The 16379-nt window shown below is 41.0% G+C and overlaps 1 protein-coding gene across 3 annotated transcripts in view; it reads left to right on the forward strand.

The window, feature by feature from the left end:
- LOC137377682 (ecto-NOX disulfide-thiol exchanger 2-like) overlaps nucleotides 1-15560 on the forward strand; it is a 300072-nt gene extending 284512 nt beyond the window's left edge. For all 3 annotated transcript variants that reach the window (XM_068047599.1, XM_068047601.1, XM_068047600.1), the window contains 2 exons: nucleotides 9334-9419; nucleotides 11862-15560. In XM_068047599.1, coding sequence (XP_067903700.1) covers nucleotides 9334-9419; nucleotides 11862-11999 — 224 coding nt within the window. In that variant the 3' untranslated portion in view covers nucleotides 12000-15560. The remainder of the gene's footprint in view (nucleotides 1-9333; nucleotides 9420-11861) is intronic.
- The last annotated feature ends 819 nt before the right edge of the window (nucleotides 15561-16379 follow it).

Genomic DNA, 16379 nt, shown 5'->3' on the forward strand with positions numbered 1-16379 from the left:
CACTCCCAATGTAATCATCCTCTCTCCTGAAAGCGATGAGTCCTGTTGGATGGGGTGCAGTCCTTGGGCACCGGTAATCTCTGGTACATCACTGAAGTGACCAGGAGCTGTGAGTTCTGGTGGGCATTTTGATTGTTGACATTGGAATCATAGAATGGTTACAGCACAAAAGGAGGCCATTTGACCCATCATGTCTGTGCCAGCTCTCTGCAAGAACAACTCATCTAGTCCCACTCCCCTGCTTTTTCCCCACAGCCTTGCAAATTTTTCTCTTAAGATACTAATTCAGTTCTCTTTTGAAGGCCTTGATTCAGTTTGCCTCTACTATACTCGAGCAGTACATTCCAAATCCTAACTACTTACTCCATTTAAAAAAAAGTTTTTCCTCATGTCATTGTTGCTCCTTTTGCCAGTTGCCATAAATCAATGTCCTCTGGTTCTGTATCCTTCAGCCAATGAGGACAGTTGTTCCCTATCTGTTCTGTCCAGACCCCTCATGATTTTGATCACTATCAAATCTCCTCTCTACCTTCTCTTAAAGGAGAACAGCCCCAGCTTCTCCATTCTATCCACATAACTGAAATTCTTCATCCCTGGAACCATTCTCATGAATCCTTTCTGCACCCTCTCTCAAGCCTTCATATCCTTTCTAAAGTGTGGTGCCCAGAACTGGACACAACACTCCAGTTGAGGCTGCACCAGTGTTTTTTACAGGTTTATCATAACTTCCTTGTTTTTGTACTCTACGCCTCAGTTTATAAAGCCCCAGGATCCCATATGCTTTATTCACTACTTTGACAACCTGCGCCACTACCTTCAATGATTTGTACACATATACCCCCAGGTCCCTGCACCCCTTTCAGAATTGTATCCTTTAATTTATATTATTGTCTATTCTCGTTTTTCCTACCAAAATGAAGCACTTCACACTTTTCTGCATTATTTTTCATCTGCCACTTGTCTGCCCATTCCACCAGCCTGTCTGTGGCCTCTTGAAGTCTATCACTACCCTCCTCACAGTCCACAATACTTCCAAGTTTTGGGTCATTCGCAAATTTTGAAATTTTGCCCTGTGCACCCAGGTCTAGGTCATTAATATATATCAAGAAAAACAACGGTCCCAACAGCGATCCCTGGGGAACCCCACTATATGCGTTCCTTTAGTCGCAAAAACAACCATTCACAGCTAGTCTCTTTCCTGTCACTCAGACAGTTTCGGATCCATGCTGCTACTGTCCCATTTATTCCATGGGCTTTAACTATGCTGATAAGCCTGTTACGTGGCACTTCAAATTTTTGGAAATCCATGTACACCACATCAACCGCATTATCCTCATCAATCCTCAGTTACCTCATCAAAAAACTCAAGCACGTTAGTTAAACATGATTTGCCCTTAATAAATCTGCGCTGGCTTTCCTTAATTAATGCACATTTGTCCAAGTTTAATTAATTTTGTCCTGAATTATTGTTTAAGAAAGTTTTCTCACCACTAAGGTTAAAATTACTGGCCTGTAGTTGCTAGGCTTGTCCTTGCACCTTTTTTTGATAAGGAAGTAATATTTGCAATTCTTCTGCCCTCTGACACCTGTATCTGAGAAGAATGGCAAGATTATGGCCAGTGCCTCTGCAATTTCCACCCTAAGTATTCTTGTATGCATCTCTTCTGGTCCGGGTGACTTATCAAATTTTAAGTACAGCCAGCCTATCTGATACCACCTCGTTATCAATTTTTTACCCATCCAGTGTCTCAACTACCTCCTGTTTCACCATGACTTGGGCAGTCTCTTCTTCCTTGGTAAAGACAGATGCAAAGTACTCATTTAATACCTCAGCCTCCATGCCTAAGTCCCCTTTTGGGTCCCTAATCAGCCCCACTCCTACTTTTACCACACTTTTACTATTTGTATGCCTGTAGATTCCCTTTTATGTTACCCGCGAGTCTCGGCTCTTATACTTTCTCTTTGATCCTCTTGTTTTTTTTTTACTTCCCCTCTGAATCTGTATTCAGCCTGTTTCTCAATTGTATTATCCACCTGACATCTGTCATATGCACCCTTTTTTCTGCTGCATCTTACTCTCCATCTCTTATGGCATCCAGGGAGCTCTGAATCTGTTTGCCCCACCTTTTCCCCTCTCGGGAATGTACCTTGACTATACCTGAGGTGTCTCTGAGTCATTGAGTCATAGCGCTTTACAGCACAGAAACAGGCTGTTCGGCCCAACGCGCCTGCGCCAACCATCAAGCACCCATCCTAAGTAATCCCATTTCCCTGCACTTGGCCCTTAGCCTTGTATGTTATGGCGTTTTAAGTGCTCATCTAAATACTTGAATGTCGTGAGTGTTCCTGCCTCTACCACCCCTTCAGGCTGTGTGTTCCAGATTTCAATCACCCTCTGGGTGAAAAAATCCGTCCTCAACTCCTCTCTAAACCTCCTGCCCCTATCTTAAATCTATGCCCCCTAGTTATTGACCTCTCTGCTAAGGGAAAAAGTTTCTTCCTAGTTATCCTATCAGTGCACCTCATAATTTTGTATCTCTCAATCAGGTCCCCCCTCAGCCTTCTCTCCTCCAAGGAAAATAACCCCAGCCTATCCAGTCTGTCTTCATAACTGAAATGCTCCAGCCCAGGCAACATCCTGGTGAATCTCCTCTGCACCCTCTCCAGTGCAATCACATCCTTCCTATAGTGTGGTGACCAGAACTGTACACAGTACTCCAGCTGTGACCTAACCAGTGTTTTATACAGCTCCATCTTAACTTCCCTGCTCTTAGATTCTGTGCTTCGGCTAATAAAGGCAAGTATCCCATATGCCTTCCTAACCACCTTATCTATTGTGCTGCTGCCTTCAGTGATCTATGGACAAGCACCCCAAGGTCCCTCTGACCCTCTGTACTCCCTAGGGTGCTACCATTCATTGTATATTCCATTTGCCACTTCTCTGCCCATCTTATCAGCCCATCTATATCGCCCTGTAGTCTGAGGCTTTCCTCCTCACTATTTACGACACCACTAATTTTCGTGTCGTCTGCAAACTTACTGATCGTACCTGCTATATTCACGTCTAAATCATTAATGTACACTACAAACAGTAAGGGTTCCAGCACCGATCCCTGCGGTACCCCACTGGTCACAGTCCTCCATTCACAAAAAACAACCCTTTACCATCACCCTCTGCCTCCTTCCACTGAGCTAATTTTGAATCCAGTTTGCCAAATTACCCTGGATCCCATGGGCTTTTACTTTCTTAACCAATCTCCCATGCGGGACCTTATCAAAAGCCTCACTGAAGTCCATGTAGACTACATCAACTGCTTTACCCTCATCTACAGCTCTAGTCATCTCCTTGAAAAATTCAATCAAATTTGTTAGACATCATCTCCCCCTGCATGCTATCCCTGATTAATCTCTGCCTCTCCAAGTGGAGATTAATCCTGTCCCTCAGAAATTTTTGCAATAATTTCCCTACCACTGATGTTAGACACACCGGCCTGTAATTACCTGGTTTATCTCTGCCACCCTTCTTGAATAATGATACCACATTCGCTGTCCTCCAATCCTCTGGTACCTCTTCTGTGGCCAGAGAGGATCTAAAAACTTGTGTCAGAGCCCCCGCTATCTCCTCCCTTGCCTCACCTAGCAGCCTGGGATACATCTCATCTGGGCCTGGGGATTTGTCCACCTTTAAGCCTGCTAATACAGCTAATACTTCCTCCTTTACAATGCTAATTTGATCAAGTATATCACAATCCCCTTCCCTGATCACTACACCTACATCATTCCTCTCCATAGTGAACACAGATGAAAAGTAATCGTTCAAAACCTCACCTATGTCCTCCGGCTCCACACACAGATTGCCTCTTTAATCCCAAATGGGTCTCACATTTTCCCTGGTTATCCTTTTGCCCCTAACATACTTAGAAAACACCTTGGGATTTTCCTTTATCTTGTCTGCCAGTGATTTTTCATGCCCCCTCTTTGCTCTCCTAATTACTTTTTTAAGTACTCCCCTACACTTTCGATACTCTTCCAGGGCCTCTGCAGTTTTCAGCACTCTGAATCTGCCATCCACCTCCTTTTTTTCCCTTATCCAATCCTCTATATCCCTTGACATCCAGGGTTTCCTTGACCTGTTGGTCCTACTCTTCACTTTTACAGGAACATGCTGCACCTGAGCCCTCAATTTCCCTTCTAAATGACTGCCACTGGTCTGATATGGACTTTCCTCTTAGAAGCTGCTCCCAGTTCACTTTGGCCAGATCCTGTTTTATCATATTGAAATCTGCCTTCCCCCAATTCAGTTCTCTTATTTCCAGTCCCTCTATGTCCTTTTCCATAACAACCTTAAATCTTAGAGTTATGGTCACTGTCCCCGAAATACTCCCCCACTGCCACTTCTACCACTTGTCCGGCTTCATTCCCTAGGATTAAGTCCAGTACCGCCCCTCCTCTTGTAGGACTCTCTACGTGCTGGCTCAAAAAGCTCTCCTGAATGCACCTGAAGAATTTCTCCCCTGCTATTGCGCCCCTATTATTATTGCACCTCTCTGAGATTTGCCTACATATCTGCTCCTCTACCACTGCCTGACTGTTTGGAGGCCTGTAGTACACTCCCAGCCAAGTAATAGCCCCCTTTTTGTTTTTAAGTTCTACCCATATGGCCTCATTAGAGGAACCTTCTAAGATATCATCCCTCTTTACTGCAGTAATTGTCTCTTTAATCAACAGTGCACTGCCACCTCCTGCTTTACCCCCTCCCCTATCACATCTGAAGATTCTATACCCTGGGATATTAAGCTGCTCGTCCTGTCCTTCCCTAAATCATGTCTCAGTGATGGCAATAATATCATACTCCCATGTGCTAATCAATGCCCTCAATTCATCTGCCTTACTAGTAAGACTCCTTGCATTAAAATAGATACAATCCAGCCTTGCATTATTTGCCTGAGCCTTAACAGGTCTACATTTGCTCTGTCCTCCGGACTGACTTAGCTTCACATTTATATTTGATTGTACATCACCCCCTACTGTGCTTCCACTCTGTATCCCATCCCGCTGCCAAATTAGTTTAAACGACCCCCCCCCCCTCCCTCCCCACAGCATTAACAAACCTCCCAGCAAGGATGCTGGTCCCATTCTGGTTCAGGTGCAACCCGTCCATCTTATACAGATCCCACCTTTGCCAGAAACAGGCCCAGTGATCCAAGAATCTAAAGCCTTCCCTCCTGCATCATCTCCCCAACCATCTCCTCTTTTAAAAGCAGCTCATTGTTCAGTTACAGTTTCGCCTTTCAATCTTTTCATTCTGATTTACTTGGGTCAGATCTGTTCTCACTCCATTGAAGTTGGCCCTCCCCCAATTAATTATCTTTACTCTGGATTGCTCCTTGTCCTTTTCCATTGCAAACCTAAACCCTATGACACTATGATCACTATCCCCTATTGTTACTTGATCCACTTGACACACCTCATTCCCCAGAACCAGATCCAGCAATGCCTCCTTTCTCATTAGACTGGATGTGTTACGACCGAGGTGGGAGGAGTGTACTGTCTTTTTCTCTAGTTCCACTTCTGCACAGGTCACAACATATTTAAATGTTTACCCAGTTACCGATACAGCCAATTATATACTCATTTTTTTAAATCCCAGAATAAAATACACGAACCAGGTTTCTTTAATAAACAAAATTGTCAGTTTATGATAAAACAAGACTTATCCAGTAAAGATGCAAAGCATTAACACGGTTTGAAATATGAATGTAAATAGATATTCTCTTTTGGATACCCAACATACACACACATACCCCAGTTAGATTAAATAAAAGTTTTCTCTGCAGAGATTTACTTCACAAAAAGACAAAAAAAAAATACTTTGGCCAAATACTTGTTAATTCTTGAAGGAAACAGAGAAAATATGAAAGGAAATCAGTTGTCCTTTGGTCTGGCATCCAGGTACACAGAGACAGGTCACTGGGATCTTTTCAGAAACAGTTCGTTCTGGAGATGTTGAGAATTAGTCTGGTCGGCTTTCCAGGAGAAATGCGGCATCAGGGGTTTCAACTATCACTGGATTCACAGGGTTCTTTAGAGAGGTGGAGAAAAGATGAAGAGGTCTTCTCATTTAGCAGGCTGACCTCCAATTGCCTTCAAAACAGTCCACACCTCAACAGCAAATCAAAACCTCTTGACCACCATAAATCTTGACATGTCACTTCTCTGTACACAACTCCCCTGGCCACCAAGGTTCCTGTTGTTTATTTAGCTGAAGGCATATGACATCCAGTAAAGGTTGTTCTTAAACACAAAGTTCAAGTGTCTTCCCAGTCACCCTTATATAAAGAAAAACACATCCATGGAATCTTTTCAGTTTTCCAAATGAACCAATGACCATAATCATTAACACAAGTCCTCAAAACATTTTAAGAACAGAGCACCTTCATAACAAATGGTACATCTAATGTTTCTTTGCTCTAACCGTTTAGATTCTGTCCTTGAACCCTCTAGGACATCCTCTCGCTCCAGCATTGTAATGTTCTCCTTAATCAATAGTGCCATCCCTCCTCCTTTCTTTCCTTCCCTATCTTTCTTGAGTGCCTTGTATCCAGGAATGTTTTGTATCCAATCCTGCCCTTTTTTGAGCTAGGTCTCAGTTATTGCTGCGACATCATATTTCCACATGGCTAGCTGTGCTAGCAGCTCACCAATCTTAGTTATCACACTCCACGCATTCATGTACATACACAGTAGACCTAATTTAGACCTTATTACATTCCCTCTTACACTGTCCCCACCTAATGCCTTACTATTTCCTACTCTAGTGCTATCTGTCTCTCCCAATTCTTTGTGCAACTTGGTTTTAGTCTCTAAAGTTATCCTGGGTGCCCACACCTCCGCCAAGTTAGTTTAAACCCTCCCCAGTAGCACGAGCAAATTCACCCCTCAAGGATATCGTTCCCAGCTCTATTCAGATGCAACCCGTCCAGCCTATACATGTCCCATCTCCCCCAGAACAGATCCCAATGTCCCAGGAATCTAAAGCCCTCCCTCCTGCACCATCTCTCCAGCCACTCTTTCATCTGCTCTGTCCTCCTATTTCGATACTCACTTGCGTGTGGTACTGAGAGTTACTACCTTTGAAGTCCTGCTTGCTAGTTTCTTTCCTACCTCACCAAATTCTGCCTGCAGGGCCTTATCTCTCTTTCTACCTGTTATTAGTACCAATATGGGTCATGACTGCTGGCTGCTCACCTTTCCCGCTCAGAGTGCTCTGCTGCTACTCAGTGCCATACTGGATTCACGTCAGTGGCTGCAGAAATGCCTGCCTGTTGCCTTAACTATAGAATTACCTATCACTATTACTTTTCCAATCTTCCTCCTGCACATCTGACCCTACCATGGTGTAGACTCTGGCTGCACACCCAGAGGAGCCATCACTCTCGCCAGTATTCAGAACGGAATGCTGGTTAGTGAGTGAGATGCACTCGGGACTCCTGCACTAACTGTCTGGTCCTTTTTGACTGCCTGGCAGTTACCCATTTCCTTTCTGCCAGCATACTCTTAAGCTGCAGGGTGACCACATCTATTAACATGCTATCCACAAAACTCTCAGCCACATGGATGGATCGCAGTGACGCCAATTGCTGCTCAAGCTCCGAAACCCAGAGCTCGCGGTGCTCCAGCTGACGACACTTCCTGCACATCTAGTTGTCCAGGACACGAGCAGCAACCTGGAGTTCTCACATGGAGCAGGATGTACACGCCACCATTTTGTGCTGCCCTGCCATGCCTCTATTTATGGACTATTAAACATACTACTAAAAACAAAAGGACTCACCAGCTGTTCCCGGCCTGCTTCACACTCCTTCCGGCTTGCGTAATAGTGATCCCAGCCTATTTCCCGCTGCTCCCGGCCTGCCTAATAGTGATCCCGGCCTGTTGCACGCTGCTCCCAGCCAGTATAATAGTGATCCTGGTCTGCTTCACACTGCTTCGATCCCAGTTTGCTTCATACTACTACTGAACTGCATTACAGTGAGCCAGACATGCCTCACACTCTTCCGATCCGAATCAAGCTATTACCTCAGTCCACTTGATGCGCTTTTCAGAAGACAGAGAATAGCATTCAAGAGTTGAAACCCTAGTTCCATATTTTCAGCCTTTTGTTTTATTCATTCAAGGGATGTGGGCATCACTGGCAAGGCCAGCATTTATTGCCCATCCCTAATTGCTTTTGAGGAGAAGATGATGGTGAGCCACCTTCTTGAACTGTTGCAATCCATGTGGGGAAGGTACTTCCACAGTGCTGTTAGGAATAAAGTTCCAGGATTTTGACCCAGATACAGTGAAGGAATGGAGGTGTAGTTACTAGTAAAGGTGGTGTGTGGCTTGGTGGGGAACCTGGAAGTGGTGGTGGTGTTTCCATACACTTGCTGCCCTTGCCCTTCTAGGTGGTAGAGGTCATAAGTTTGGGAGGCATTTATGATCAGAAGGCTGGTCTGAATATATTTTTAAAAAGTGAGTAAGTACAAGAGCCAGTAGAGTTCTATTATCTCATTACTATTCCATTGATATTGGCAGCTGGAAATGGGATTGGTTCTGAGGTTAGCTGCAATCTGTCCTCTGACACACAACTGTAAATCATGCCAAAACTAAGCCAGTTTTATGATTTTATCTCATGAGATTGGTTTTATACTGGTGCCTGTTTGATTGCATGACAGTATAAATATTTGATAGTTAATATTAATCAGTCCTTTCATTATAATTAGAGTATTCTTCACGTGATTTATTTGAATCTGTTACGTTTCATGCATTTTATGCTCTATAATGTAATTTGTCTTAATATATTTGCTTTTTGCGCGTAGGCCTAAGCATGATAATATTGCCTATCCCTAGCTGCTGTTGGGCCATGAAGAGTCAACCACATAATGTGGGGCTGCAGTCGCATGTTGGTCAGGCAGGATAGGGTTGGCAGGTTGCCTTCCCCAAAAGGCATTACTGAGCCAGTTGGATTGTTACACCAATCCAGCTACTTTGTATCATTTTCTGGTGATGTTCCACAAATTAATTGATTTCCTGAATTCACTGTATTAACGCACCACGATTTGAGCTCAACCAAAATCACTAGGCTACCATGCCCTTTTAAAATAATCACTAAAATTCTCATTTCAAGCAGCACTAGGAATATGCAGAAAAACTTGTACAAGCTGTCATTCTAAGTAGTGACATTGAATTTTTGTGTTTCTTTTCTTGTCTCTGGTATGATATTAATGGAAATAGAAGGTTGTTTGCATCTTTTAACATTTTACCCTAAAATAGCATACTTTTAAATTACAGGTATAATTTCTACATTTCTTCATGTCCACCCATTTGGAGCCAGCATAGACTACATTTGTTCTTATCTACAGCGACTGGATGCCAAGGTAAATTGAAAATGTTGTTTTCATTGGCTGGTTAGTGACCTAACATTGTTTGCATGAAGTTCTAATTTTGTTAAAGCATAAACAAGCCAATTCCTCCAAGAAAATGAGAATAACCATCACTGCTGATTCCTGTGGATATTACATTGGTTCTCAATGCATTAAATATCTTTGGTCAGATTATATACCCTAAGGTACTGTAGTTAGCTTAACCTGTGTAGCAAGTTTCTGCTTTGATACATTCTGTAAAAATCTTGACTACCAATGAAATTCTTCTTCAAACCATAAGCAGTCTAATTTATACTGATAGTTTTATTGCCCACTTGGTGCTGATCAGAAAATGGTTTTATGAAATGAATATTTATTACAATAAAGGTTGGAATCACAAAATAAGACATTTATCAAAAATGCTGTGTTGGATGCATTAAGTCTCACTTTGAGAACTTAGCACCTATCATGTATTTTAGTACTTAATATTCTGTGTAGTTTGAGTGAAGGTGGGATTATAGCAAATTGCTCCAGTGAGCAAGTCACCATTGACACCTTTGCTTTTTAATTTGCAGCCACCGTTGTCACAGTGGACGTCAATGACTGAATGCTACATGTAGTTGTTGTTCAGTAGATTGCATGAAGATTAATAATGATGGCTTAATCACTGTTGCCTTAACAAAAAATAATTTACAATTAAAGACGTGAGCTTTTGTATGCCGTGTACTTTGAATGTTACTTTGAGAAATCTAGTCTCTAGAGGTTTTTGAATGCAAGTATGTTTCCAAAAAAAGAGACTAGGTGCTAAGTCTAAACAGCCAAACTCCACAGTACAGCAGTTTTTACAGTCTAAAACAGCAAAGGGAGGTGGTGGTGGTGAGATTCAGTCCCCATATATCTTTAAAGAAAGTAAAAGCAGTGTCTGATCCAGGATACTGTCACGTAACATGGTTTGTTATGTTCATATGACCCTTCCATTTGTTTAATGAAATAGTCTTACAAACTTCCATAACATGATGTCCTGAAGAATTAATCCTAACTGCAGAAGGGTTTTCCGTACTAAAAAATTGTACGCTGTCTCTAAGCAAGGTGGCATTTTCATGCTAATTAATGCTAACTTAAGGAAACTGTTCAATGATTGCCCGTTTGTAAAGTTTTTGGGTTAGTGATCTCTGCTTCCATTCTGCATTCTTGAATAAAATAATCTATAAGTTTGCAAATTTAGTCACTGCCATGTTCTAAGTTAGTTTGACTTTTCCCTTTTCACTTTAGAAAAGTGTGAGAGTTGGTGCTTTGACGTAAGTAAGGAGAAAGTGTTGACTCATAAGATGATTTTTGTCAGCTACTGCACTAAGAACTGAATTGAGGTTCATTTCATGCAATTTGGGAAAAAGAAAACATCTTCATCAGACTGGACTGATTTTAAATCCTGATCCCAAATTCTGAAGAATAGTCTCATATTCTTAAGGCCTTGCCACCTGATTTTTATCATATTATTCGAGATACTTTTCTTGGATTCAGCATCTCAGACCACTTCCATAGGGGAGTCTGCACTCCTTGTGGCCTGGAGACTGCCTGTACCTGCCTAATAGTTAGGTAATTGGTAGTGAGTCTAGCGGTTGAACAGAAATCCCTCATTTTGCAACTTACTGACTGTATCCTGAGTCAAGTGAGCTTTCTTTAGAAAGTTTCAGAATAAACACCCCACGAGACTATGGCTCAGTTATAAACTTGTAAGAAGATTTATTAGACTGAATAGGTAAGTAAACAGAAGCAATGAGACTGTAGATTTACAGAAGTTACAGGCTTAAATGTCCCTCAGAAGATAGATCCTGGAACAGTGACCTTAAATAGCAGCCATGTCATCAGAGCTGTTAGACAGAAGCTAGGCCCATGAGGGGAAGCTCAGAATTAGGATGATGAGTCATCCATTGTGGAGTTCCGAAGAAGGGTCACTGACCCGAAACGTTAACTCTGCTTCTCTTTCCACAGATGCTGCCAGACCTGCTGAGTGAATCCAGCATTTGTTGTTTTTGTTTTTATATGTATCCTGGTCTCAGGTGATTGAACAACATTGTCTGTTCTGTCATGGACCAGGAAGGCTTAGGAAAGGAATGAGGGAAAAAGTTTTTTATAGAAGGGATTTGGGGTGCAGTAGGTTGGAGGTCAGTCTGATGGGATGAAAGTCTCCTCAGACCTTTAATGTTACCTAGAATCTTTGTCTAGTTTGTGACCATCTCAATCCAGTTCTTCATTCAACTCTTGAATTCTTGGAAATACTTAAAATGTTGGAGATGTTTTGTGCTCAAGATGAAAGTTATCACTGCTGGACAACACTCTCTTCTGCTTTGAGTCTCAGGTTTATGGAGACCTCTACATCATACTGTAAATTGCATTGCTTATTTCCACTTACCTCCCTTGAAACAAGCAACTATCATTTCTGTCTGTTCTCTGCAGATTTCTCCTATCGAAGTAGAAAGCCTCATGACACGGCTACAACATGTGTTCCAGCAGGAGATAACTGGAGTTGGCGCAAGTTTGGAAAAACGGTGGAAATTTAGTGGCTTCGATGGAATCAAGGCCCTTCAGAACTAGCAACTCGGTGACTGTTCACAAGATCACTGGACTACTCCATACCCTTCAGTGCTGTTTCTGACTAAAGTAGATAGCAGAATTTTTTATTTGTAAGATTGGTTTCTAGTACTCTTAAAAATGAGAAATCCTCAGGCTTCAGCAGTATGAGCTGCACCTGGAAACAGGCTTAAAGAACATAATTTTGTTTATCAAACCCCAAATGTTGGGTAATAAACTGCTGTGCAATTATTGTTGGTGTAGAAAATGGAAACTTCCATGGCTGAAGAAGTAGAATGAATCACATTATTACAGAGGGGAAACTAGAAAGGCAACAACTTAAACAGTGAAAAATATACAGAGCATTCTTTTTCCCACACATGGTCTCACATTAATCAGACCACTGTGTCTCTCCTCTAGTCCAACTCAAAGTTATAAATTTAATACATCTATCAAGACATTTGTTATTCTTCTGTCATCACGGTGTATTTTTTCAAATTCCTAAAATATTTGTAGAAGCTTTGAACAGTCCAATTTCTCTCATAATGAAATGCTGATGGGAATCAAAAACCAGTAATAAAGATTGCACCCATACACCCACTCCCCCCACCCCCACCTTTAACAAAAAAAGTTTGCTGAGAAGCTACTGATTTATTTTATGCTCTGGCTCAATTCCACTGCAGATCTTTCCCGTTTTCTCATCTCATCTCTCCTGAAGGTAGTCACAAATAGTAAGGCATTGTTCCATGGACATTGGCAGTTCTACAATGCCCTCGATTAAGTGGCCATTCTTTTTGAAAGTTTGGATAGTGAGTTATGGCAGGCTATTTGAATGAAGTAGGTATCAGCACTGAGCTTGATTTTGTCCTTGCATATCATCCACAAAAGTGCACTCCCTAATAGGGGTCACTGAATACTGATTGGGAGTGGGAACCTTGGCAGATTTTTGACAGAGGTCAGTTGCAGTTATCACTGGCCCAGCTGAGATCAGCTAATTCGATGCAGACCAACAATGGAACTTGGCACATTCTTGGGCTTAATTCCACATCACATGGTAATAACCATCCACAAAACTATTTGGGTAATCTTCTGCAAATCCATCTTTGTCTACAGCTGAGTAAATTTTTTAAGCAGCACAAAGCAGACACAATTCCATTTCAGACCATTCTTTCATCCAGAAGCAGCAGGGTTTCGGACAGTTTGAAGTTTTATCACATAAAAGGCTGTAAGAAAAACTGGATTTTTCTATCCCCTTATCCTCTGTGGCAAATGGAGTGCACCAGTTTGCATGTCATGCTATTTTTATAGGTATGCACTTGCCATATATAGATGGATCTAACAGGGGTTAATCTTAGCTAAATGCACCTTATTGGTACAAAATGTAACGGGAAAAAATGATCCATTCTCAAAATGTGTACAAGTCAAAATTGGGGCAGAATGTGCCAGTACTTGTGTTTGAAAAGGACAAATATGAGCATTGTAACATGTATTCAGGTCCAAAGTGCTGTATGTTTAAGTAAACAGATAATATTTAGTGACAGAAATTGTTTACATCACAAATCTCTGATAAGGAAACCTCCCTGTTATACTTCAGTTTCTTTATATCTCTTGGATTCGATCCAGTAGTACATTTAGGACAATACATCTAGTTTGTTCAGGCTATGCTACACTGTATTGATAAAAGATGTATTTTTTAGAGATAAATTATTTTTTACAAAGCTTTAATACTTGAGAGTTTACTTGTTTTTTGTGTCCCTATGAGTGAAGGACATGTTAGTTATATAATAAGCTGAGAATTTTCTGCTGTTTTATGTTTTATACCACCTGTATGTGATGGACAGTAGCATTCTACTGCTGCTGATCTGTGGGTTCAAACAAGCCTGATATGTTCACTAATGCTTGTTTAAGTCTTAGTGTTTTTTTTTAAATAGTCCAAGTTGTATTATTCAGAGTAATAATTAACAAGTGCTAGTTTACATGGCATGTTACCTGACAGGTGATGGTGAGTTGCTAATGTTGTTTCATGTGCTGTAGGCTCATAATTCATGAGTTTAGCACAAAATAATATCTGGAACTCAAGATTTCCAATAAGATGTTCTATTTATTCTGTGGGCACAAATGATCCCTAGAATCTTAACACGTCTTCACCATTACGAACTATCTGAAGGACTAGTAACCTGTGAAGTGATCATTTACATATGTATTACTCAGTTGTGCAAAGTGAAAATCAAGTAAAGAGATTTGAAAATTTCTGTTAAGTGAATAGCTATAAGTTCCTTTAATAGTGCAGTGGATATGGTTTAATACTGAACTATATAGACTAAAGAGTTTACAGGTTCGATCCTGATATGTGCTAAATTGGTTGATCTCAGCTGGTATCATAGGGCAGTACATTTGGCTTTGATACCCCTGGGCTGGGAAGGGGGTAAAGATCAGCCTGCTCCTGATTGCTGCCTAGTTGCTTTTGCTGGAACATCTATGGGACTACATTGAATTAAATAAAAACTACAACACAAAAACAGGCTGTTCGTCCCAAGTGGTTTATATCAGTGCTTATACTCCAAACAAGCCTCCTCTCGCTCTAATTACCTGTTCCCACCCTGCTCCATATCCCTCTATTTGCTTCCATTTGCTTTCTGGGCGGTATTTATTGCTCAAAATTTTCACGAGCGTAAACAGATTACTGGCCATTTATCTCATTGTTGTTGTGGAACCTTGCCGTGTGCAATTTACTTGCTGCACTTCCCTACATTATAACAATATCTGATGGATGTATAAAAAAATTACATTTCAAAATTACTTAATTGGCTATAAAGTGCTTCGGGCCATCTTGAGACCTTGAAAGGCACCATATCAATACTAATGCTTCTATTTTTGAAAAATGACTACTTGGATGACACCAGAGACCTGCCGTTGGCAACAGACATTAGCAGGACTCTTCGTCTTCAAGAAAGAAAGGGGAGGAAATTAGAAAGAAGTTTTTTAATCAGCAAGTGAGCTGAATAAAACAATTTTCTTGATTATATCCATTGTATTCACTGCTCTGAACCAAATCATTTCATAGTTTATACCTATTAAATTTACCTCTTTTTTGATGAAATTCCGTAACTGAGATAATTATCTCCGTTTACAGCTGAGAGCTTGTGTTATGCGTTGGTTATTACTTCATCAATACCCTAAATGACACAAATTTACAGATCCCTTACAACTGCAAAAAAATTGTATGACAGAAAATTACTAATTCTAATATTTTGGAGAATTTTGATAATTTTAGGAACACCTTGCATATAAAGGAGCACCTTGCATATAAAAAGAGAATGAAATTATCATTCATGCCCATGGAATAAAACCTAACTTGACTGACTTGGGATACTTTTGTTAACTAGGTATCCTTTATTTCTAGGCAATTCTACAATAACATTTTAAGCAGGGAGATGGATTGTATTTCTGAGTGCTCTATTATTTTGCAATATGTCCTAATGATTAGCAAGTTGTATTTCAGTCATGTTTTGTGATTTGTTAGAATGGATTTTTAAAAAGTTTTATAAAATTATTTTAAATGGCTGATAATTGTTTTGCATTTGATTGAAAAATTAGTTCCTTACTACAACTGATTCCTGTTGTCAGAAATCCTGATAGAATAAGATCCAATCAATGCTCACGTTTAACAACAAAAGCAAAATGGTGCGGATGCTGGAAATCTGCAGTAAAAAGAGAAAACACTTGAAATACTCAGCGGTTAGGCAGCATCTGTGGAGCGAGAAAGAGTTAATGTACTGGGAAAAGTTAGAAATGTAAACGATTTTAAGCAAGTAAAAAGTGGGGGGTGGTGGTAGGGTGGGAAAATGAACAAAAGCGAAGGTCTGTGATAGGGTGCAACATTAACTCTGTTTCTCTTTCCACACTTGCTGCCTGACCTGCTGAGTGTTTCCAGCATTTTCTGTTTTTATTTTAGCTCATGTTTAACTCTCTGCTAACTGGCTTTCCACAAATATTATAGTCAGTGTATTGTTTGGAACACCTACATCTAACAGTTACACACAGGGCACAGAGAAAATCTCTTGTGATTCACTGACGAGATTAATTCAGATGAAAAAGGCCTAGGAACCATTTGATCTCACCCTTTTGAAAATCAACCTTGCTGGTTTGGGGGGGACATCTTTTTGATATGCACCAGAACAGACAGGCTGTTGGCTTAGTGTCTCTTCTGTAGATTGGTGCACCTGAGGATGTGTCGCTCAGTACTAGACTGGAATGGTATATACTCTAATGCTGAGCGAGAGACGGGAGTGCTATCAAGCTGGCACAGAATCCAACTATAGTAAAGTGAGGCATATTTACAAGCCAGTCTGTTTTTGAAAAGATGTATCTGAAATCATGCAATTGTTAAACCTGCAGTAGGTC

The sequence above is a fragment of the Heterodontus francisci genome, chromosome 15 (assembly GCF_036365525.1).
Source record: "Heterodontus francisci isolate sHetFra1 chromosome 15, sHetFra1.hap1, whole genome shotgun sequence".
Lineage (NCBI taxonomy): Eukaryota > Metazoa > Chordata > Chondrichthyes > Heterodontiformes > Heterodontidae > Heterodontus > Heterodontus francisci.